The sequence below is a fragment of the Ornithodoros turicata genome, chromosome 3 (assembly GCF_037126465.1).
Source record: "Ornithodoros turicata isolate Travis chromosome 3, ASM3712646v1, whole genome shotgun sequence".
NCBI lineage: Eukaryota > Metazoa > Arthropoda > Arachnida > Ixodida > Argasidae > Ornithodoros > Ornithodoros turicata.
Window position 1 is genome coordinate 74,143,730 of NC_088203.1, and position 26,292 is coordinate 74,170,021.

At 46.7% G+C, this 26,292-nt stretch overlaps 1 protein-coding gene and 1 long non-coding RNA gene across 2 annotated transcripts; one reads left to right on the forward strand and one right to left on the reverse strand.

Annotated features, from left to right (window-relative positions):
- Positions 1–13,601: 13,601 nt before the first annotated feature.
- On the forward strand, positions 13,602–14,187 carry LOC135387339 (uncharacterized). The gene is made up of 4 exons (XR_010421056.1): positions 13,602–13,637; positions 13,839–13,929; positions 13,992–14,044; positions 14,132–14,187. It is a non-coding gene; the product is annotated as an uncharacterized LOC135387339 (long non-coding RNA).
- A 5,842-nt stretch (positions 14,188–20,029) lies between these two features.
- Positions 20,030–21,226, reverse strand: LOC135389659 (uncharacterized). Its single transcript, XM_064619693.1, has one exon. The coding sequence runs from the start codon at positions 21,224–21,226 to the stop codon at positions 20,030–20,032; it is 1,197 nt and encodes a 398-aa protein (XP_064475763.1).
- Positions 21,227–26,292: the final 5,066 nt, after the last annotated feature.

A 26,292-nucleotide genomic window follows, 5' to 3' on the forward strand; every position in this document is an offset into this window, starting at 1 on the left:
TTACAGGACTAACAGCAACAATCATCATCTCACCTTGTGTCCGCCTGGCCACATAACCTATACGCGAAAACGGCATTTTTGTGCAGCTCACTGTTTATTTTTAAAAATCGTGAAGGCTTAATTTTTTTATTACTATACAGGGTGCGTAATTAAAAACTGACCAGAGCGATAGCCAGAAATCTGAGGTTATGTTTGCGGTACTATAAAAAAAATATAGGTGCTGTTTCTGATGCGGCGCATGTTTTTAACTCAAGTGCCAGAAACATTACCTTTGGTTTCTGCATACCACACTCTTTGTAAAGTGCTCTTCGTAACGCACCCTGTTAACCTCTCTAAATTTGTATATGTACCTCTATAAGAGTATACAATACTTCAGCATGTATATTATCAGCTTATAACTGTTCAATAAGTAACTCTAGTATGTAACGTTCAGTGACAGCTACCCAAATGTGGAAGGAGATAGTCGTATGTTTGACATTTCAGGCAGCCAAGCCAGCCTTGATGCAAGGCCAATGAAATCTGCTGGCGTACAAGTTGACTTCATGTGCAACTCGTCTGCAAATGAGAAACATACCAGATCGCTCTCTCCAATCCGTTTGCGTTCCTCGACGCCACTCCCTGGTGACACAGCACCTGCAATGGACAGTATTACCAGTGAGGAGAACCTGACAATGGCACAATGACAATGTCCAGATGATCCATCGTATACACCAACCTATGACAGCACAGTACTGTAAGTGCATGTGCCAGTAGGCCTCATTGAGTGGAGGTAGTTGACTTGACATCGGATGTTCAGTCACTTGAAACTAGCGTTTTAGCTGCCTGGGAAGGGCACCAAAAGGTCTGAAAAGGCAGATATAGGCACCTCTACCTCCTTTACAGTCAGTCAGATTCAGGTAAATTTCGTCTGTAGGACTTATGTATGACCACATTACTACTATTGGACATATCTGCAATATACTCCCGGTGTGGGAGCTACGCCGCTAGTCTGGTGGGAAGTATGGCCACCACAAGTATGCATAGGAAAAAAATAAGCATCTTGCCTGAACATCTGGTCTCTACCGATGAGCATTTCAGTATCGTACTACTCCTCACTTCGCTCTTTTTTTACCGCCAGGAGCACAATGCTTGACCCTTCTCCTCACGAAGACAACAAGTATATTGTCTTTGAGAGCGAATTGATAAAGCTCTTTCAGACTTGCCCCACATGTCTACAGCGGTGTGAGGTAGCATTCACTTCGAAAGGAACACTGCTTCGGGTCACATATTGGTGCAAGGATGGCCACGAGAGAATATGGAAGAGCCAGCCCTATATTGGCAACAAGCCAGCTGGTAATGTTCTTTTGTCAGCAGCAATGCTCTACAGCGGGTCAAACCCTATTCCGACACTCAGGATGCTGGACCTAATGAATATCAAGGTCAGTAGCGACACATCCACACGCCTTTCACAGCCTTCAACTTTATTAGTTTTGTGATTTCGTAGGTCTTCTGTGAGCAGACCTATTTCAACTACCAAAGGGGCTACTTATTGCCAGCTATTGAACAAGTAAGTCAGTTAGCAAAGCCAGAGTGAAGTTAATAACATCGACAACGTAGTAGGATATACAGCCTGGGAGTCTGTGGAAGGCGTGGACTCTCAGCCAGCCCACCGGCAGTTGGGTTATAGTAACTGAGCAGAGCCCGTGACAGATCAGCTAAAAAAAACTCACTTATAATGGTCCCCACATGTTGTTGGGATTGCATTGCTATGTGAATGAAAATTCGAAATCCACGTGTTCCACAGAGTTTTGACCCCTGCTGTACGTTGTACTGACAGTTAAGTGTGAAAAACAGCCACAGCACAATAGTAACACAGTGCACTTATTACTGCTTGTGCAATGCTGCACTTTGCTTCAGGTGTGGACGAGTCATCAGGCAGAACTCCTAACAGAGATTCAGGGAAGGGGGTGTTCGCTTGCTGGAGATAGACGCTGTGATTCACCGGGACACAGCTCCAAGTTCCTCACATATAATTTTTACCATGATGGTGTGAACAAGATTGTCCACACTGTTCAGATGCAAGGGAGTGGCAGTAGTCAAAAAAGAGTGTCATAATTTAGAGCACAATTTACTTGAATTTTTCGAATAGGAAAGCGAATAATTGCATATCTGACTCTTACTTTGAAGCGAATGCCAAATCGATATTCAAACTTCAAGTAAAAAGCAATGTTTATTTGCTATTTACCTATTTTCAACCGGATATATTTAGATTCAAGCTTTTGACTGACCTGTCATGGGAGCATACAGTAGTGAACTTCTCTCCGTCATTGTTCTCCATTATTGCTACAGGCTAATGAAATGTCTTATTGGGCTCCTGCATAACCAAACAAATGAACACACACATACGTGGCACACTCCCTAAGTATTGCAAACAACTTGCGCTGTCTGAAGAGGTCGTTTTGGTTGAAATTTGATAGAAATACTATTTCTTGAATTAACCGCCAAATCATTCCACGTCCCATTTCATGTGTACCCACAGTGGCCTTTAAAAATTGCTTGCAATTCTATTCGGTTAATGCAGAGGTGTGGACCATTGGGCGCTCGATCCATAGTGCAAAACGTTGCAGCGCTGACGACAATAAAGAGATGGACAGGGGATGAAATGGACAACACAAGTGCGCCTTGAATGATGATGATGATTCGTGTTTTAATGGCACAGCGGTGACTACGACCATAATGCGCCAAGACCATGATAAAAGCATTAACAGTTTAAGAGAAAAGTGCGCCTTGAATATATTTAGAGTACATCGGGGTTTGTGTTCCATGAGGCGCACGTCTTGTTGATCGTCTCCATCACTGCTTTCAGTGCTGCAGTGTTGGGGTACCAAGTGGCCTAGAAGTATGCATTGATTGAATAGCGCTGCCATCTATTTTGCAAGGCAACTGTGGCTACACACGAGATGGGATGAGAAGTGATTTGGTGGGTAATACAAGAAATACCGTTTCAGTCAGATTTCATTCCAAATGGTCCCTTCATACAGCACAGTTGTCTGCAATACTCAGGGAGCTTACTATACAGTGTGTCCACGCTAAACGTGAACAGGATCTCCAAAAAGATGTGCTGTCATAGGCTGGTACGTTTCCCGAGAAGCTTGTATAAGAAACACGTGGATCGTGCAATGCAGCACCTGTTTCTTGCACAAGTGTTCAAGGAACGGCATCAGTTTTTCCGCGGCAGGTCGAATTATGAGAAGTCCTGTTCACATTTAGCGTGGACACCCTGTATACTTGTGGGTTTACCAGCTTTGCTCATAACAGCCCAATAATTCCTTTCATAAACCTGTAACTGTTTGCGTCGAAAAAAAAGCAGTATCTGCACACATCTGGCATAATTGTTACATGGCCTATGACCTGTTGCCTCTAATTATTGCCATTCCAGGCAAACGAAGTTTCTTCGAGCAGCCACATGGAACTAGAAGCGGTTCGCCGGGGACTTGAAGAACTGGCAGACCTCAACGTTAAATTAAAGTCCTTCACTACAGATCGACACCCTGGTGTCCGGAAGTACATGCGTACCACACATCCGAATGTTAGACACCAGTTTGACGTATGGCACGTGTCTAAAGGTATGTACCCATTCCATGTTCTGCCTTGATTCTTAGCTGTATGTTGCTTGAGTAACAGGGTGTAAAATATAGTCTAAATTCATTATTGTGATATTTGTTACTGCGATATCCTTACTTCGTGACTCTTTTTCTTGGAAACTGTATTTCCCCACAAGAACACCATGTAACTGTTTCTCGTTATTATGACACCTCTTCAATCGGATTATGACCGAAAGTTTGCGGATGTTATTATGACCGCCAGCCATTCAGCTCGTCGACAGTCAACAAACTTTTGAGAATGAATAATGAAAAACGCCAGTGCTTACCCACTCTTGTGACTGCCAACTGTTGAACTTGCGACCCTTGTGGTCCACAAAGTACAGAGGACAAAGTACAGGTGACACGTGTGAACGATGTCGACCAACGCACACACCCTTGTGAGGTAAATTCATTAGTGAGTCATAGCTCTTGTGCAGAAAGCGATGCTGAGAAGGACCGAAAACTTGGAGACAACAGAGAGATTGCAAATTGCAAGTGAAACAAAACAGTCACTTCTTACGGACAAATCCTCTGATTCTCAGAGGTGGGAACATGTAGTACACCTGGCCGGGAGGGGGAAGTGGAGTTTTTTGTGTGTTTCTCGTCAGCATGACAATTCGCTGTATGTCCGAGATTGGAGAGCAGGGACTTGGTAATATTAATGAGTTTGTGCCGAGGAAGACGAAGGCCACTACCCGGCCGGTGCGTGAATAAAAGACAATCGAGTCAGTTCTCGAAGTTGTTCCAGCCTGAACGGTCACACGCCTCACTCATTCCACAGTGGTGACCCGGACGTGATGCAAGGGTCATCTGATGCACAACCCCCAACCTCTGCTCCGCCCTTGGAGACAGTGTCGGTTGCGCATTTCGCAATTCGACTGCCCCCTTTTTTCCGTTCAAGGCCACACTGTAAAAAATTGCCGTTATTTTTACGGTATACCGCACGCGAAAAATACGGTCGCGCGACCGTAAATTGAGAAAACGGTGATGAGGGCGTTAGAATACAGCGAAATGGGAGAAAAGGGGAGGGAGGAAACAGAACGGCGAGGAAGGGGCCGCCACAGGTGAGGAGGTTGCGGCGCGTGACTCGAGTGGAATGCATTGGTGTCACGCTGGGGCATGCTTCTGCAGGCGTTTGGTTTCTGCCATGTGAGATGTAAGTGCGAGTGGCGGAATTCAAAGCGGTGTCTGTCGCGTTCTCCATAGTTAAAGGTCAGCTCCGGAGATACCTTGACTTCTTGAAACTGTAACAATATTCTGGAAGCCCATATCGAACTGTGTCTGAAAGCACCCTTCATTCCCACAAAACAGCCCCATATTTTAAATAATCGTGTAGAGCGAGAAATGAGGCGACCAGGCTCTACTGAGGTTGATGGGTTTAATGACGGTTAATGGCGATGAACCGAAAACGAAAGCTCGGGTCACGCGCAGTGCTGCGCGTAACCGATGGCGGTGCTGGTGATGATTATGACGCTGCTGCTACAGGGCTCCCCCCCGTGGCGGATGACAAGGCTGGCGAGGAGGGCCGAGGTTGGCGGAAAGGTCGGGCGCCGAGGCCAAGGAGTGCAGGAGCCGGACCCAAGGCGGCGGGCGGCTCGTAGTGTGCGAGCTGCGGCGCCCAATGCACTCGACGTGGAGGGGGAGGAATGCTGGAGACAGGAGGTGAGGACGGACGTAGGGAGGGCGGGTCGGGCGATACCAGAGGTGCCGACTCCAGGAATGCGGGCTTGAGCCTGTCGATGGCCACAGTGTCAGGTCCCCGCGGAAGATCGAGGCGAAAAAACTTCGCGGCTCGCGAGATGACCTTGTAGGGGCCGTCATAGGGAGGCTGCAAGCTGGAGCGCACAGAGTCCCGGCGGACGAAGACGTGGGTGGCTTGATTAAGGTCGGGGCTCACGAACACGCGTGTTGCGGGACCGGAGCGGATAGGCGTGGGCTTGAGGTCCCGGAAGAGCTGGCGGAGACGGTCGATGTAGGAGGAAGGGTCGTGCACGAGCGGGGCCGAGGGGGTGAAGAATGATCCGGGAAGGCGGAGCGGGCAACCGTAGACCATGTGGGCCGCGCTGCAGTCATCCTGGCGGATCGCGGCGCGAAGGCCAAGCAGGACGAAGGGTAGACGCTCGGGCCAGGTTGTGTCGCCGTGGTCAGTGGCGCGGAGGGAAGCCTTGAGCTGCCGATGAAGGCGCTCGACCAGGCCGTTGGCAGCCGGATGGTAGGCCGTGGTTCGGATGTGATGGGTTCCGAGGGCGCTGCACAGGTGACGGAAGAGGGACGATTCAAACTGGCGTCCTCTGTCCGTGGTTACAGTGGACGGGACGCCGAATCGGGAAACCCAGGAGAAGAGGAATGCGTGGGCCACCGTCTCTGCCGTGATGTCAGGAATCGGCGTTACCTCCGGCCAGCGGGTAAAGCGGTCGATGCACGAGAGCAGGTAGCGGTAGCCTTTGGCCAGAGGAAGCGGGCCGACCAAGTCGATGTGGACCTGGTCGAAACGGGCATCTGGCGGAAGGAACCGCGATGGAGGCGAGATGGTGTGGCGGTAGATTTTGGACCGCTGGCAGGCTAGGCAGGCCCGCGCCCAGTCACGGACATCGGCATTCATGCGAGGCCATATGTAGCGCTCTGCGACGATCTTTTGCGTGCCGCGCACGCCAGGGTGGGACAGCGAGTGGAGGGCGTTGAAAACATGCCGGCGGAAGGCCAGGGGAACGAAAGGGCGCGGGGTACCAGTAGAGGTGTCGCACCATAGACTTGCCGTCGAACCGGGGAGCGAGATCTCCCGAAAAGTGGTGGATGAGGCGGGGGATGAACGAAGGGCGGCGAGTTCTTCATCTGCCTGTTGCGCCTGGGCGATGCCGTCCAAATCGACCGCGGGGGGCGGATGGAGAGCATTGACGTCCGGCCGCGAGAGTGCGTCGGCAGCGGCATTGTCTTCGCCTGCGACGTGTCGCACATCGGTCGTGAACTCCAAGAGGTAGCACATGTGGCGGGTTTCACGAGGCGAGTGGTTGAGGGAGGCCGATCGCAGGGCGAACATGAGAGGCTTGTGGTCGGTGTACAGCACAAACGGGCGGCCCTCGAGAAAATGGCGGTAGTGTCTGCATGCCAGGTAGGCGGCGAGGAGCTCACGCCCGAAGGTGCTGTAGCGTGTTTCGGCTGGCGAGAGGCGTTGGGAAAAGAAACCGAGAGGTTTCCAGTGGCCATCCTGACGCTGCTGCAAGACAGCGCCGACAGCAGCAGTGGAGGCGTCGACGAACAACGCTGTCTCGGCGTCAGGACGAGGATGGTGGAGCAGCACAGCATCTGCCAGGGCCTGCTTGACCTCTTCGAACGCGCGTTCTGCTGCCGGTGTCCACTCCAGAGGGGCAGCACGGGCCTCTTTCGGATGGTCAGCGCCGAGAGCTGCGTAGAGAGGCTGGAGCAAGGCAGCACAGCGAGGCACAAAACGTCGGTAGAAAGTCACGAGGCCGAGGAATGAACGAAGTCCTTTGCGAGAAGTGGGGGCAGGAAAGTCTCGGATGGCCTGGACCTTGGATGCGAGTGGCCGGATGCCTTGCGGGGTGATGGTGTGTCCCAGGAAGGTAAGGGTGGTAACGCCAAACTCGCACTTCGCGGCATTGATGGAGACTCCGTAGTCCTCCAGGCGCGAGAACAGGGCGCGCAGATGGGCGCGATGAGCCTCCGGAGATGGACTTGCGACGAGGATGTCATCCATGTATGCGAATGCGAAGTCCAGGCCGCGGAGCACTTCGTTGATGAATCGTTGGAATGTCTGCGCAGCATTACGCAGGCCAAAGGGCATCCGCACGTATTCAAAGAGGCCAAAAGGGGTGGTTATAGCAGTCTTCGGGATGTCAGGGGGATGGACGGGAATTTGGTGATAGGCTTTGATGAGGTCTATCTTGGAGAAGATGGTCGCTCCGTCAAGATTCGCGGTGAAGTCCTGAATATGGGGAAGCGGGTATCTGTCCGGTACCGTAACGATGTTGAGTGCACGGTAGTCCCCACATGGGCGCCAGTCACCAGGTGTTGCTTTGGGCACCATGTGGAGAGCGGAAGACCACGGGCTGGAGGAAGGCCGAATGATCCCCAGTTCGAGCATGTGCTCGAATTCCCTCTTGGCAATGACGAGGCGCTCTGGAGCCAGCCGTCTGGGGCGAGCGAAGACAGGGGGGCCTCGTGTCACGATGTGGTGAGTGACGCTGTGGCGAGGTGGGCAAGAGGCGTGCGATTGGCGCAGGACAGCGGGGAACTCCGTGACAATGTCGGCGAAAGCAGTGGGCAACGGTAGCCGTATGGTGGGACTAATGGCGGCTATATGCGCTGGGGCTCCATAAACGTGCAAAGAAGTAGTGTTGTCGACGAGGCGCTGGCGTCTAATATCCACAAGAAGGTCGAAATGGTGGAGGAAGTCGGCGCCAAGGATTGCGAAGGGGAGGTCGGCGATGGTAAAAACCCAACGAAATACTCTGCGCAGGCCGAGGTCAAGGGTGACGGAGCGTTGACCGTAGGTTGAGATGGTGGACTTGTTGACTGCCTGCAAAGCCAAGTCTGGTTGTCGGTGTCGTTTTTCTGCGGGGGTTGGTGGAACGACGCTCACGTCAGCCCCGGTATCCACCAGGAAGCGACAGCCGGACACGCGGTCCGTGATCCGGAAGAGCCGGCTGTTGTCGCCCCCAGCCATGCCAGCCGTTAATGGTTGGGGGGAGCGTTTCCCGGCCACGAGCAAGGGGCCTGGCAGTTCCTTGCGGCATCGCCGAATTTTCGATGATACCAGCAGAAGTGGTGCTGAGAGGGCGAAGGAAACCGTTGACGGGATGGCGAGCAGCGACGGCAAAACGGGCGGCGAGGGGAACGTGGTCGCTGCGGGGGAATGGCGTCCACCCGGTTCACCAGGGCCGCCACCGTAGTCTGGAGTTGCTGGAGCGACGTGCTGATGGCATTGATTGCAACGTCCGTCGGTGGAGGGGAGGTGCGGGGGGCCAGGGCGGCAACGGCTCCTGGAGATGGAAGGCCAGCAAAATCCATAATACGGTCCGCCATCTTCGCCAAGTCATCCAGGCGGGAATTTTCGCCGGCGGCCAGGATCATGCGTACGTTGTGGGGCAAACGTTGTAGGAAGAGCTTGCGTAGTAGTGAGTCGTCCGTGGTAGGGTTGCCCGCGAGGTCGCGCATGCGGCGTAGTAGCTGTGTGGGCCGTCGATCGCCGAGCTCTTCCCTGTTCAGAAGCTGCTGCAATCGCCGCTCCTCCGGAGCAGATGTGCGGCGAATTAACTCGTCCCTTAAGGTGTCGTAGGGTAACTCGGGGTGGGGGTGGATGATTAGGTCGCGGACTTCCGCCGCAGCTTCGGGAGGAAGGTTTGCGATGGCGTGGCCAAACCTTGAGGCTTGAGAAGTGACGCGGCGTCCGTCGAAGAGAACCTCCGCCTGCGCGAACCACAGCTGAGGATCGGAGATGGAGAAAGGCGGCAGGCGGAGCGGTGCCACAGAAGCCTCAAGCGGTGGCGGTGGCCGGCTGGGAGGCGAAGAGCTGGTGGAGTGCTGGTCACCGTTCATGATGGTGGAACGCTAAGACATCACGTCCGGGTCACCAGTTGTAGAGCGAGAAATGAGGCGACCAGGCTCTACTGAGGTTGATGGGTTTAATGACGGTTAATGGCGATGAACCGAAAACGAAAGCTCGGGTCACGCGCAGTGCTGCGCGTAACCGATGGCGGTGCTGGTGATGATTATGACGCTGCTGCTACAATCGTAAATTAACAATTTCGAAACAGACATAGGGGCCGCCATTTTTATGACGGCAGCTGTTCACGCGGTCTATATCGCCGACGTAAGTGATATCAGTGTTCTTCAAGACTTCCCTCCCTCTCTACGGAGCACACGGAGCATACGGGGATACGGGAATGTTTACAGGCGATGGTGGCAGGGAGCGTCTGCTCGATCGACGTAGGCTTCTTGATCGCATCGTTTTTTTAATATTTGGGATGATCTGCCAATGCTAAAACACGCTGCTGATACCACTTGTGCAGTTAGGGTTCGTGCAATTATGCTGTCGCGTTCCGGCCAGCGGCAGACTGGCTAAGAACGCAATGAACGTCACGTATATTGTCAACGGAACTGTGCTACGCCTACATACGAAAGATATTTTTATTCGCATTGTAGGTGTCTTTGATAAAGTAAGTCAATTCATCGCTTAATTGAAGACTTCACTCTCTTATAGTTACGGCTCACCACTGCTGCATCACTTGCGCATATCTTTCTCACTCTCGAATACCTGGCGTTTGACGTTACAGGAGCAGTAATAGCATTTCTTGCCATTATAACCGGGTGAACGAGTTGTGTTTGGCAACGCCATGTTATCGTATACACACTGCAGGTACTACGTACGTAAGAATTGGGCTTGAATGACAACCTTAGTGTAGATTCGCGATGAACGTATTTGCCGAAATTTTACACTGTCGATAGAGCAAGCACCAGATACAAGAACAAGATACTTACATGAGGGCATGCGTGGCTTATGAGAGCTGAACAGAAAAAGAAAGGAAGGAAAAAATAACCGAATACAAAAATACACTGCACAGTACAAGGACACCATGCAAGTGTAATTATCGGGATATCTTGCACCTTATTTCGGCTGGTTTACTAGTGCAGTGCAGCCATGAGCCATCACATGAATCAACCACAAAAAAAAAAAAAAAAAAAAGAGAAGAGAAATAAAGATGAGTTGCTTCCATATGTGAAAGACACTAGTATTACATCTGGATCTGCATGCTGGTTTCAGGAGCGATTTACTTCTTGAATCAATGCACATCTCCACACATTCCACAGATACTGTAATTTTACACGTAACACTGAATAGACCATAATTTTATTGAATACACAGAGATCATAAAACTATCTGACTCCCCCCATAATCCCTCGCAACAGGTAAACAAGCATACTGCAAGATGGACAGAACACAGGTGTCAGTTCAGGTGTTCTGTGGTAAGTCTTAGGTGCAGAATCAGGTCATTCCCCACAAACCAGTGAAAGGGGTTGCAACACCACCATCCCACATGAACATAAAAGCTTCTTCGTACCAATGTGTGTTTTACAAACCAAGGTTGGAATAGATCGTAGAAAATGGGCACCTTGAATAGCAAAACTCAAGCAGCTCTGACGTCACAGACCTCAGGGCTATCAGTGGAACTGGCTGTATCTCTGAGGTCCTTGACATTCGTGCGTTAGTCAGGCATCTGTTCGAGAGCTTTTATCTCGCGAAGTATGACACATGAAAAAAAAAAACAGATTGATCAGCATTATGGAGCGCAATGCATGATGCACCCATGATGTCACAAACCACGTCTATGAAAGCGTCCCAACCCCTTTGATTTTTCCCTGGCACTTCATGTAGTAAAAATGGCTAAGGAACATGGAGTACCATTTACTGTGTGCTCCAAAATCTTGTGTTTGTTTCCCCATTCCCTACGCTTCTACAGATGCCACCGATTAATGGCGACTGAAATGCCAAAAACTAAAAATCCTAGGTATGCGACTGTTTCTACATGTTCGCTGAAGCCCTTCTGCTGTCGACTTGCATTTAATGCCTTGCAGAGTTGTTAGCGTTTACTTATTCACTGTAACTCTTGCGGTGAGCCCCCCTTGTGTAGTCTCTTCCTTCTGTTCGGGGGCTCATGAACAGCTATCGTCCACAGAGATCGAGCAGAGCACCAGAAAGCCCCTGGACATACTCTGACATGAAAATTACATTATTAGAATTCCTAAAACAGACAGAACAGGCTTGTGCTGTAAAGAAGCAATGCAATTCTCTGTTTCAGTAGTTTTCTCACACACATTCCTTATGTGTAGATACAATATGTGGCACACAGATAAGGTGGAAGTGATACATGACCTACTTACCATGACATACTTAGATACATGACCGAGTAACAGCACTGAGACAAGGAAACTTTTAGTGCACACAATGGCGGGATGTCCTTCAGAAGGGGAAGTACGCCCACTATCCCCTACAACACTTCGAATGTTCCAGTTCCTGTAAGTGAGGAATGCAGGACAGTTGCTTAGTAATCGCTGCTAGCTTGAAATACTGTAAATCACCTTCGTGGGACCAAAGCAGCTTCCCAATGTCTTGATGTGCACATCTTGCATGGTGACTTTGATGCTCATGAATATGTGAAGCAACGTTATGATCCAAATATCCATGACATGACAGAGTATCATGAGCCATTTTACCGGAAACAGGTTGCCATTATCATTGCTTGTCCATGTGCGCACACATGTACATGTTCACGATACTGTGGCACCATTATTGTAGAATCAGACGTTGCTTCACCAGTGCTGCTGTATGTACCTCTTTCCTGGGGCCTGAGAAAGGAGAAGCAGAAATTATAATGATACCTGTTAAGGCTAATATTGTTAGGAAAAGTGCAAAAAAACATCTACATATTTAGGAGCTACAAAATGTGATCAACAATGTTGACAGCATAGCTTGCCCCCAGCTATACCCCTTCTAATAGGAAATATGTTGTCAACCAATGGACAGCATACATATGTGTTATGACTGTGTGCTACAAAGCAAATGTGGCCCTCTTGCCCTGTGCCATGTGTCAAAACGACGATTCACAGGTAGATGAGCCTTTCTCATGACTTCTCCTATTTCTCCTAATCTGTGACGAGCATGATGATCGTAATCCCTTACTGGTCAAGGTACTCAGTTGCTGGAGTCAACCTCATTAGTATAAAAGGACAGATTGGAATTTCTGGCACGTAATAACTTTACATTACAACTTGAATACACAGCCCTCACAGACAAGCCCGGCTTTTAAAGAGGAACAACAATACGCTACCATGTATGCAGGATATGGTGTGATTCCATGGTTGGGAAAAGGCTGAATGTGATCACACAGAAGTCCAGACAGACACAGAGTGTCTCAAAACAGGAACTCCTAAGTTGTTGCTGATTTCAGCTGCTGTGACCGTTTTGTCTTCCGTGTGCCCAAGCTCAGACTTCTCCAAACTCAAGTAATTTCTCAATCAGCTTCTCTGAGAAACTGCGTAGTTTTACATACAACCGCGGATTATAGGGTTTAGCAGTCCCATATTTGTCGTTCACATGTTTACATTGTGTGCAAGCCATAGTGCAAGTTCGTGCGGACACTTACCCGCAACTTTGGTCATTTGTTGCTATCCTCTCCTCTTTGTTGTCGTCGAACGAGGCAGGTGCCGCATCCCTTTCCAGCGACTTTTACACTCCAAATCGGCCGTCAGGTGAACGACCTCGTAACATTCTGATGCAAAATGCTTCGAGCACACACGACAGTTGCCTTGATAAGTTCAGAGCACTCAACCACTGGTTTCGTACCACTCAATCACGCACAATATCAACTGGGAACCTGGCACGAAACATCTTTCTTAGTAGCGTACCTGCTCGTACTGCGAGAAGCACGGCATTCTCACAATTCACTCACGCTGCATCTCTCACAAAGTGACAACTTAGATGGGGTTGTGTGTACTGACTAGCCGGAGTAAAAAGATGATCAAATTAAGACGCGGAGAAAGGTGCCCATACGTACACGACTCTCGATTTCGCTTTCAGCCTGACGAGTGACGAGTTGTGATTGCTGGCGATTGTGAAACTGCGAGCCAGCAAACAAGCCAAGAGGAGCCAAAGCGAAAGCTGAGCGTGACGTCAGCTGTTCAAGCGGACGATCGGACGGCAAACCAAAAAACAGATTTCGCAGTAAATACAGGGTATCCGCCGAAACTATTTTGGAAGTACATTCAGTAGGCATCAACCTTTGTGCCTGCCAGTTTTTGTTGTAATCCGTGGCAGTGAGTTTCCTCCGGAGCTGACCTTTAAGTCGGTTATCTTTTACCCGTGTTCGCCTTTAGTGAATCTATAACGGCATTACTTGTCACCATAGTCTTGGACCTCGAAAAAGCGGATAGCAGTTGAACGCGACGCGGGACGACCTTTGCCATCATTTTGAGCAGAGTTATTTTCTTGCACACAAGGTGAGTGCGAGTATATTTTGTTGCAAATATTGAAACGTAACAATGTGAACCAGCCGCATATATATCTCAGTGTTGTGTTTATAGCCTAAAACCAACAGCCATGTAGCGTCCGATCGTCGCGTTCGCGACTGCATTTTGCCTTCTAATATGCTGCCCGATGCTCGTTCCTACTTGCCTCTAATGTGCTCTTTCGTTGTTCAGATTACTGCTCAGACTACCGGTGACGGTGGTAACACTGTGAAGCGGTTGGACCATAGTGTTTGCTTGCAAACGAGTTCCTTTCTTGCACAAGGTGAATAGTGCGTTTTGTGCTTCCCCAGAACGCATGTCTGATGCAGCTAACGTATCTTGTAGTGTCGTGTCAACTGTGCAACAGCGGCAATCAAGTAGCGTCCCAGCCACTACAGGTTTGGGTTTGATTTGGGTTTTTCTGGCGCATTAGCTACTAAGGCCATAATGCGCCAAATACCAGTGTAAGTTCCCAGCCACTACAGTTGCGTTTGCTATTGCACTGGCCAGTAGCACGTTGTCCTGTATTAATATGAACTGCAAAGTGTTCCAACTTGTCTTAATATACTTTTCGTTATTCAGACCATTGTTCAGACCACCGGTGGCTGCGGTAACTCCGTGAAGCGGCTGGACCTTCCTAATTGTTTGGTAACGAACCCCTTCCTCCCGCAAGGTAAATAGACTGTTTTGTACTCTGCCAGAACGCATCTCTGCAGCAGCTAACATATCTTACAGTGTCGCGTCAACGGTGTAACAGAGACAGTCAAGTTGCGTCCGAACCACTGCAGTTGCGTTTGCTAATGCACTGGCCAGTAATACGTTTCCTGTATTCATATAAATTGTAAAGTGTTTCTACTTGTTTCTAATACGCCTTTTGGTTATCCAGGCCATTGCTCAGACCACCAGGGACTCTGGTAACATGAGCGTGGAGCGGTTGGACCTTCCTCTTTCCTTGTGAACGAACCCCGTGCTCATGCAAGGTAAACAGAGTACTTTATGCTTTCCTTGAACATATCCTCGAAGCAGCCCCATATCTTTCAGTGTCGTATTGAGCGTCTAATACCAACAACAAAGTAACGTCTCAGCCGTCAGTTCTGTTCGCTACTGCATTGACCAGTGATATATTGGCATGTGTCAATATGAAGTATTCCTAATTTCCTTTTACTTATTCAGATCACTGCTGAGGCCACTGGAGACTGGTACCAGCGGTTAGCCGTTGGACTGCTGGAGCTATTCGCTTGCTGATGAACGCAATGCTCGCACAAGGTGAATGGAGTGTTTTGTGCTTTTCTAGAACATATGAGTGAAGCAGACACATATCTTAGTAGGAAAGAGACGTATAGAAACTACAGGGGTGAGATTTAGAAACATGGACCCCCTGAGCCCTGCACGTATTTTTCCCTGCGCGGCGCGCGTGCGGAGGCTTGTCCGCGTGATTATCGGTGGGGGAGGGATGCGTGCGCCCTTATCCTCTCACATTTTTCAGCCTGGGCAGACTTCTTTGGCCGACTTCACATATTTTTCCGATACAGTAGGTGAGCGGTTTACATGCAGAGACATGCAAAGAAGGGTCATACACAAAAAAGGACAAGTGAAAATATATTTATTAATGTCATTCAAGTTGAGATATATTTATTAAAGCCAATAGTGCTGGGAATTGTGATGCCAATCAGGTGAAGGAGAAAAACCCAGCCGAAAAAACCTTCAACACCTGTAACAGGGCGGTGCTCGGGTGGAGGGTTGCTGTGGTGGGCGGACCGTGACCGGAGGGCTGCGCGCTTACCATTCATCCTGGGCTGACTTCTTTCACCACTTTCCTACTTGGGCCGACATCCTTCCCGCGACAGGTGGGCGGTGCTCGGGTGGAGGGCTGTTGTGGTGGGTGGAGCGTGACCAGAGGGCTGCGTGCTTGCTTACCATTCATCCTGGGCTGACTTCTTTCACAATTTTCCTACTTGGGCGTCGCGTGGCCGGAGGGCTGCGTGTGCGTTTACCATTCAGCCTGGGTCGCCGACTTTCGTCATTTTTCAGACTGGGCCGCCGACTTTCGCCATTTTTTCACCCTGAGCCAACTTGAATCATATTTTTTCCAGCTACAACAGGTGTGCAGTTTACATGCAAAGGGTAGCCATACACAAAAGTACAAGTGAAAATATATTTATTAAAGTCATTAGGAATTATGTTATGACTCTGTGTCAATGGGAAAAACTTAGCCAAAAATTTGAAATAGAAGGAACACAATACACGTAACAATACTTATTAAAGGTATGATACAATATCATTGAATAGGTATCACAAATCAAACAATATTTTTATTAGTGGAAGTTTTCAATGAATCAGAAGTGATAGCGCATTTAATATATTTTTAATCAATACGATTACAATCGAAATTATAAAAAAGTCTGATGATGATGATTAGTATTTTAATGGCAGCAACGGAGGCTATAATGCGCCAAAACATTGTTAAAAATGTCACTAGTTAAAAATGGAATGATAAGGTTAAAACCGGTACATGGTACAAATTAGCTCCAGTACTGTGTTTTCAGAAAAATATCGTTAAAATTACAAGGCGTTTAAAAAACCAGTGTCTCTAATAAAATTATAGACTCTACTAAACGGTAAAAGAGCGTCATCACCCAGCAGTAGGGCTGGGTGGAGCGGTAGGTGATTCCTATAAAACTCCTGGAAGTGACGATGGCGAAGAGATTCATACGACGCACAAGAAATAAGGATGTGCAGAACAGAAAGGGGCTCCCCACAGTGCGTGCACTCGGGTGGCTCCTCTCTGTGAAGAAGGAAACTATGGGTGAGGTGAGTGTGGCCAAGTCTTAGCCGTGTCCGGGTTACTGCATGTGCTCTCTTTTCCAAGCTCTGTATAGGGTGTCCTATGTTATTTTTAACCAGGTGGAGTTTATTGCGTATCTGTGTATCCCAATATTCCTGCCATCTTTTGTTTATCGTCCTCTTGAGTTGGGGCTTCAAGTCCTGAAAAGGTACATCAAACGGCGTCACATCAGCAGAGAGCGCAGCAGCGGCAGCTTTGTCGGCAAGCTCGTTGCCTGCTATCCCTCTGTGGCTAGGCACCCAGCAGATGATAAGAGAAAGACCTCTGTTCACTACTCTGCTGGCTATATACTGTGCTCGCTGCACGAGGTGGTTCTTCTGTGGTTTAATGTTACATGTTACCGATTGCAAAGCACTAAAAGAATCTGTGTATATGACAGATGATTCGATGTTATTTTCTAAAATGAAGTTCAGTGCTAAAATGATGGCATAAACCTCTGCAGTGAAGATGGACGTGATGCGTTTTAAGCAGTGCGACCTTGTACATGAACCTGATACCATGGCACAAGAAACACCTGTGCTTGTTTTGGACCCATCTGTATATATTTCAGTGTGGTTCCGAAAACCACTCTTCAGGTGCTCAAATTCCTGTTGTAGCACTAACGAAGGTGTTACATGTTTCTTATACTTTGTAAGGTAGCAGTTATATTTCAGGGGTGGTTGCCATGGAGGTACCCTCGGACTGCATTCGGCGATCATGTAACTGTAAGCAGTGAAGCCATACAGTTGAATATCATTTGAAATTCGCATGCTAAAGGGTGGGGTAATTGTTGGCTTGTTTAGGAAGAGTTGCTTAAAACGTGTAGTCTTAACGCAGGATAAAGAAAGGTGTTGAGGGTAGCCTCTTATCCTCAGTGCATACAAAATCCCAAGATAGAAGCGACGTTTCGCTAGGGACCACTCATTTGCTTCCACATACAGACTTTCAACAGGTGTCGTATGGAATGCCCCCAGTACAAGTCGCAGTCCCTGGTGGTGGATAGGATTCAAAGCCTTCAGCACAGATTGGCGTGCAGACCCGTATACAATGCATCCATAATCTAGTCGTGATCGGACAATACATGTGTACACGCGATATAGTGTTTCGCAATCTGCACCCCAAGATCTGTGTAAGAGGACTTTAAGAATATTTGAAGATTTCAAGCATTTCCCTTTCAGGTTCTTTACGTGAGCTGCAAACGTGAGCTTTGCATCAAAAATGACACCAAGGAATGTGTGTTCCGATCGTACTGCCAGTTCATGTCCATTTACGCTTAGCTTGGGATCTGGGAATACACCTCTTGCTCTAGAAAAAGGCACACAGACTGTCTTTTCAGTTGAAAACTTAAACCCGTTCTGCGATGACCATTTGACAAGCTTATTAATTGTGAGCTGGATTTGTCTCTCACACATGGCCAAGTTCGTAGATGAATATGCTATCTGGAGATCATCTACGTACAAAGAGTACATAATTGAGGGTGGAATTACATTGGCGATAGAGTTCATTTTGATAATGAAAAGTGTAACACTGAGCACTGACCCTTGTGGGACACCATTTTCCTGTATGAACAGACGAGAGAGTGATGTACCCAGCTGTACCCTGAAAGTCCTTCCCTGGAGGAAATTAGAAATGCAGCGGAACAGACGCCCACGTATTCCAAAATCGTGCAGGTCCCGGAGGATGCCGTATCGCCATGCTGTGTCGTAGGCCTTTTCAAGGTCAAAAAACACGGATAGGCAGTGCTGTCTCCTAACAAAGGCTTCACGGATGGTGGTCTCTAGTCGAATGAGGTGATCTACAGTGGAACGTCCCACACGGAAGCCACACTGGTATGGAGTGAGGCATTCATTCTCCTCCAGGTAGTGAATAAGACGGTTATTCACCATACGCTCAAAAGTTTTACCAAGACAACTTGTGAGCGCGATAGGTCTGTAACTAGTGGGTATGGAGGCATCTTTCCCTGGTTTGAGGAAAGGGAGGACTGTAGCTATTTTCCAACGAGAAGGGAGCTGTCCTTCTCTCCATACGAGATTGAAGAAATCAAGCAGGCATTTGAGTGATTCAGATGAAAGATGCCTTAGCATAGAGTATGTTATCCTATCTGGCCCCGGGGCCGTGTCCTTGGATGATGGCAATGCTCTCAACAACTCCGTTATGTGAAAAGGCATGTTGTATACATAATTCTCACCATGGCCACTCGGTATATTCTTCTTTTCGGCAGATGCCTTGACTTTAAGGAAATCTTTACTGTAATGAGCGGAGCTAGAAATGTTTTGGAAGTGTTCGCCCAGTACATTTGCTTGTTCTTCAAGGGTCTCGCATGGTGCTCCATTAACCTGCAATAGTGGAATACATAGGCTGGAATATTCACCCCTAATATTTCGGAGCCTTTCCCAGATTTTCTTCGAGGGGGTATTATAGTTGAGTGATGAAACAAAGTTTCTCCAAGATTCCTGTTTAGCTTTTTTCCGTGTCCACCTAGCCTTGGCACGGGCTCTTTTAAAAGCAAGGAGGTTTTGTGAAGTTGGGTATCTGCGGAAGATTCCCCAAAAGCGGTTTTGTTCCTTCCTTGTCCTTTCACAATCGTCTGTCCACCAAGGCTTGGGGCGCTTAGGAACACGTGTAGACGTTTGCGGAATAGCCTGGCTGGCAGCCTCTATAATTGTGGAAGTAAGTGTTTCGTTGACTTCTTCAATACTTAACCCACGAAAGGAAGACTCAGACAGTACTGCTTTCTTTTCAAAGGAGTTCCAGTCCGCCAAACGCAGTTTCCAGCGGGGTGAGCGCGCAGTTAATGTATCTGTCTGACCACATAGTTGCAAGATAATGGGGAAGTGGTCACTTCCCCTTGGGTTCTGCTGGACTGCCCAGTCAAAACAATCAAAGAGGGAGGGACTGCATAGTGAAATGTCCAGACAAGAGAAGCTTTGTGTTGCAGAGTTGATGTATGTAGGCTGTCCTGAATTGAGCAGGCAAACAGGCCTTGACATCAAAACCCTCTCTAGCATTTTCCCTCGACCATCCAGTCTTGTGCTACCCCACAAATGATTGTGAGCGTTTAGGTCACCAAGTATCATGAATGGCGGAGGAAGCTGGTCACAAAGATACTCAAAGTCCTTTTGTTCGATTGAAATTGAAGGTGGAAGGTACAGTGAGCATAATGTAATGACTCTGTCGAGGCATATTTGTACAGCCACGGCTTCCAGGTCTGTGACAAGAGGAAACCGGGTTGCAGGTATGGACTGTGGGACAATGACAGCGACACCTCCAGATGCGCGGGTGCTGTCTGTGCGGTCTTTTCTAAACAAATTGTGTCGGCGGAAGGGATTTATACTGTTCTCATGTAGATATGTCTCCTGTAAGCAACAGCCAATTGCCTTTTGTTCTTCTAAGAGGTCATTAATGTCATCAAGGTTGGAAAAGAGACCTCGGCAATTCCATTGTACAATATTACCTAGACCCATGAGAAGGAAGACAGAGAGGAGAAGGAGCAATATCTTCATCGTGCCTTGGATGCAGGTACATATCCCTATGGACTGTGTGTACATGACTGTCTTATTCAAGGAGGGGTTATTCTTCGTGGAGGTAATTTCTGCATGTCTTTTGTTCTGCTGCCCCTACCTCGACCAGATGTTTTCTCTCTCTTTTCTTTGCCCTGAGAGAGAACACCTGGCAGACTGGATGACGATTTCTGGGATAAGCAGTCATCGTCATCCAATTCCATGCTTTGTGACATGGTCTGGGATGGTTCCGGCATGGTTCCGTCCCAGACTGAGACTGTGCCATCAACATCACTGGAAGCTGTGGCTATCTCCTTGGTGTGTGCCTGGCAAGCCAGGGTGCTCCCAGGAGACATAGGAGCAGGCGGAGACACTCTCGTGTCTCCACCTTTCTGTTGGGGAGTTTGAGGTAGACACCCAGAAGTCTGGGTCTCTACAGATTTCCTCGGTGGTGCTACTCCCCTGCGCGCCACCTCGGAGAAAGTGCCTTTTCTAGCAAACTCTGCTTGTGCCTTTGCTGCTTGATATGATATGTTTTGTTCTGCTTTTATTCGAAGTATTTCTTTTTCTTCTTTCCACCGGGGGCAAGATCTTGAGTATACTGGGTGGTCGCCCTTGCAGTTTGCACAACGTACTGTGTTCTCACATGATTCTGGTGTGTGACCGTTGCCTGAACATTTTGGACACGTTTTCTGTCCGCGGCAGACCTGTGATCCGTGCCCGAAACGTTGACACTTGAAGCAACGTCGCGGGTTAGGAATGTAAGGTCGCACGTGGCAGTTCAGGTAACCTGCTTTGATGGTTTCAGGGAGTCTGTGTAGCTGGAATGACAGTACGATGTGCTTAGTTTGCATTTCTTTGCCATCGCGACGCATGATTATCCGCCTCGCTGCCACCACGCCATGCTCCCGCAAACCTTCTTCGATCTCGCTGTCAGAACAGTCAAGAAGCTCACTCTCAGAGATCACACCCTTCACAATGTTCAGAATACGGTGTTTTGTGATTGACACTGGAATGTCACCGAGTTTCTTTATACACACGAGAGCTGAACTTTGAGATCTGCTTTCTACCTCAATTTGAATGTCTCCAGATGAGAGCTTCTTTGCTTTGTACGATTTCCCTATGATCTTTTCGATTTCTTTAGCAATGAGGAATGGCGACACTTTCGATAATGGCTTTGTCTCGTCCTCAGCATGGGGCACAAGGAATTTCGGGAACCATGGCTCTGGAGACAGGTCTAAGCTGAGCGAGTTCATTGGTGCTTCGGTGCAGCGCCTCTTTTGACGCTGATCATGTTTTTTGGAGCGTACAGAATCCATACAAGGAAAAGAGTGGTTCGGTGCACAGGTGTGTCGCCCACCATCGAGCCCAACCAAGGGAGCGTGCCTGGCACGCTAACACTTTCCTCTGCATTATACCCTAGTGCAGTTTCAGAAGGGTGAAAGAACTGCCCAAGGTTGACCCTTGCCGCCAAAGGTGAGTAAGGAAAGAGAGGGAGGAGGAGGAGATGAAAAGAGAAAGTAAGGAAAAGGGAGATGGCGACTAGCTGAATAATCCTGGCCGGGTCTTCCAGGACCACCCGACTATGGGAAGCAGGGGCCAAAGCGGTGTGTTGCTTTCCCGGAGGGGCCCCGAAGGGTCCTAAACAACCTCCGGGTCCACTCAACCGCCAGGATCCCCCTTTCCCCAGACACGGGAAAGCCACGCACAGCTATACGTGGGGGTCTCCCTCCTGCGGCGACCCAACCGTGAGTGCAGGAGGGGGCTACTGCGGCTGCTGCCGGGCGATGGGGGCGCCAAGTTCCCGACGCCGGGATAAAAAAGTCTGAGATGTTAGAATCTATTAGGTGTAAGTAATTTCGAGCACAATAGCTAATGTTCCAATGTGACACAAATTTTATTTCTATTGAAGTGAATAGCACAGACATAAGGCAATAATTCGAATCAACACATAACATTAATATAGAACCTAACCGACATGTAGGAAAATAATAGCTACACCATATCAATACTATCATCGCATTTAACCAAAGGAGATATTCTTAATCAATATGATTATAAACAAAATTATAAGTTTTATTATAAAAAGTCTAATATTCCTATACGCGAGAACCATCTTTGCAATAGTGGGAAGTTCTGATAGTTGTATGTAATTAACTGTGAACAGCAGAGACACTGGAAGACTATGGGACACGAACACAAGACGAAATAAAATCTATACCACTACAAAGAAGATATTCCACTTCACCACATAGCACGCTCATAGCCAACAAACAGAACAAAGAACGACACGAACACAAGAGGAAAATCAGAAGAAAAAATCAAACTCATCAGAAAATAGATATGTTAAAAACGAACTTCACCACATAGCACGATCCTAGCCAACAATCAGAACGACACGAACACAAGACGAAATAAAATCTATACCACTACAAAGAAGATATTCCACTTCACCACATAGCACGCTCATAGCCAACAAACAGAACAAAGAACGACACGAACACAAGAGGAAAATCAGAAGGAAAAATCAAACTCATCAGAAAATAGATATGTTAAAAACGAACTTCACCACATAGCACGATCCTAGCCAACAATCAGAACGACACGAACACAAGACGAAATAAAATCTATACCACTACAAAGAAGATATTCCACTTCACCACATAGCAGGCTCCTAGCCAACAAACAGAACAAAGAATGACACGAACACAAGAGGAAAATCAGAAGAAAAAATCAAACTCATCAGAAAATAGACATGTTAAAAATGAACTTCACCACATAGCACACTCTTAGCCAACCAAGAACGACACGAACACAAGAAGAAATAAAATCTATACCACTACGAAGAAGATATTCCTAATCAAAACAACACAGTAATCTATCATTCAGAAAATCAAACTCATCAGAAAATTAATATTCCTATACCCGAGAACCATCAATGCAATAGCGTGAATATCTGTCATAACATTTTCGAGCGCAATAGGGAATCTCAGTTTCATATTCCAACATTACTCAACTTTTAATTTCTTATTAAGTGAATAGCATAGACGTAAGGAAATAATGAGAAACAACACAATCAACAGCTACAATTAATAGAGAGCCAAACCTGCGCACCATCCAACACATAGAGAAATAATAGCTAATCAATCTATCAATGACGAAATAGCACAGACTTAACGCTGAAGAATAGAGGAACGCGCGGTGACACGTAAACATCAACAGAGGAGAATAATCTGTCATTGAACCATCATAAAATCGATCAATATACAATTTTCATTCTAGCAAAGATTACGAACCTTGATGAAGGTATCCAAGACATAGGAAATATGCACGGTTTTCACTCTTTTCCTCAAAGCTGGGAGACTTTATGTCTATATCTATGTGACCATAGCACAGCGCATGCTTTATCACTCAAAGGGTTAGGGGCTATATTACTTTGTCCAGCAAACGGGGCGCTCTAGAGGTCAGATAAGAGAGTTCAAAGGCGATATAGTTTATTGTGCAGCGCAAATAGATGTCGATATCACTCGCTGGGGTCACTATCTTTTCGCATCCTTTCCCTGAAACGGAAATCTTTCGTCAAAGTGGTTGACAAGTCGGCTAAGTTTGTAGAGATGCGATATTGTTATTGAAGATGTAGAGAAAGTCCAAATCAATAATTGGTAGCAACGATACTCAATCAAAAACGAGAAACAAATTTAATATCTTGCAACAGAAATTTTAGTTACTGCTGCGCCATTAAAAACACGAATCATCATCAGCAACAGAAATACCTAATGAACCACACAGAAATATCAAATGTGAAATGCAACTCAGAGTTATCAGGCATTTCAATCTTAGAGGTACTTACTTATGTCATGCGAGTGAACAATTGAAGCAAATGCGAGACAATAATTATTTCAGGCAGTAAGTTCACAACGTATAGAGTATCAGACAAGTGAATACTTGAAACAAAATCAAAACAATAATTCTCACGACAGGTGGAGATTATAGCATTCTAAACCAGATAATAAAATTTTAATCAATAAAATAAACATAGATATGCTTTTAATTAAGTGTAGATGTGCACTTGAAAACAGAAGAGACAATTGCTCTACATTGAAAAGATGGACAGATTTTGTACTCGATACCATAAGTCATGGGAAGATGTGATAAAAAACTGCTTCGAAAAGGAGGAGCCGCGAAACGATTTCATTATCGCTGCATTTCAATACGTCCTAGACGTGGTCGTATTCGTAGATATGGTACAAACTACAGAACTGAAGGTGCAAGAATTTATATGCCGAATCTACAATACTTACAAAAATATCTGCACATCAACGTCGGAAGGGCCATTGGGATTGATGGCGAAGTTTTTGAGGTTTGCCAACGAAGAATTGAAATACACTAGACCAGATGTAATTGTAATCATTGCAATGGGCATTGCGTACATCAAGAAAGCAGTCGGATCAAATTATCATATACAAGCGATCCATATCGCACGATTCATTACGGATTTCTTGAAATTACACATATCTGAGATGGAAAGTACATAAAATCTTATCACGTGATATATTCCACTACCACGGCAACGCAATTATTTTCTTCTACCAGGTTCTTCAACGATGTCGAATCAACAGAAGTTCAATATTGTCGTGCAAGGTCTGATGTATTATCACCTGTTGAAACCCAACAAACATATCAATTGCGGTGGACCACCGGACGATTTTCATCTAATACTCTCTTGTACGCCATTCAAGAACCTTCATACAAAGAAAGGAAGCATCAATAAGAGACTGTGCAAGTTCATCGCGACAAAGTGCAAGTTGTTGAAGCAATACAAACACGGCGACAACATAGCGCCTGCGTTAATCAACGCTGGATTCAAGCGCCCAATAATCAGAATAAACTATTTAATGTCTTCGGAATTCATCAGTGAAGACAACAAACGAAAACTTCAGAGTTTGAAATAGAATTGTAATTTATCGAAATAAACAAGTGTATAAATGAATCAATAAATGTAATCTTTGTCATCATTATAATGAATCCTTCGCATCACAATGAAAAACACTTTACATTTAGCATGGCTAGACTGAGAACAATGATCGCTAAGGAAACGAATATTCCACAATTTGTGTAAGAATTCTCATATGGAATGAGACCTGACCACCAAATAGATTTTACTCGACTACACTCTGTACAAATTCAACACCCGATGGATAGAATTGCCGGAGAAGGATCGGTCATTGAAATTTAGATACATGATACATCGGTCTATGATTACAAAAAGGACCACTAATCTCATGTGAAAACTTATCGTATTTCATAAATTAAATTCCACAATGCATGTATATTTCTCAATCAGTTGCACTATCCCAGACTTAGTAAAAGAAGAAAAGGCCTCTTTGACAAGCAACCCGATTGGAGTGCGGAACAAATAAATAAATATTTTTGTCAACACAGTTGTCCATTGTTTGAGTAGGAAAAAGGAGCCGTCCAAGGCTTGCAGTGGGGGCCAAGATATGGCAAAACGGGAAATAAGGCAAGATAACTTATTGCGGCGGGTCGTTCGCGAGAACTTTTACAATCGCATTGGGGTTCACTGCCTGAGAGATAATACGAAGCCTTCGCGAAAAGCGAATCTATTATCAGATGCCACAATGCAAACGAAAGATTTTACGAGCACGACGTACAGGCCAAGTCTACATTTCTACACACAACAGCCATCAGAAGTGTTTAACCAATGTACAATGAAGATGAGCATTATGCATAAACACAATGGAAGATATGTTATATTAATTATAATAACCAGATCAGCGGAGGTCACACATAAACGTAAATCCAATTCGCAAAATATACTCGAGATTTCCCGTAACCATACAGAAAACCTATCACATTATTTTAGTGTCATGGCATCTGAGCACTACAAATGGAAAGGCCATACTTTAATTTTATAAGTCTTTAGCTCATAACGTTGTAACACGCAAATTCCACACTAAAGATAATTTTCTTCTTTAAATTTTCAAAATCAAAACTGCACGCTATTTCTTGCATTTTTCTAAAGATATAGATTAAACAGTTGTGCATATACTCACACATACTATACAAGATATTTGATTGTGGATTAATTGCTAAAATTTATCGATCCACATTAAGGAAAAGTGTTGACTACCACACAGCGGTAAGAGTTTAATCACAATTTGAACAAGTGTTCCGATTTATGATCAGTGTTGTAGAATGTGTAATTTCACAATACGCAAGCTCTAGGTCGCTCACTTTGACGAGCACTCTTTCACGATGTCAGAGAAGTTATTCGAATGGATTGATATTTTCTGTATACACT

Bases quoted from the DNA above. Each gene is read 5' to 3' on its own strand.
- LOC135389659 (XM_064619693.1), bottom strand. From the start codon at position 21,226: ATGAACTCGCTCAGCTTAGACCTGTCTCCAGAGCCATGGTTCCCGAAA.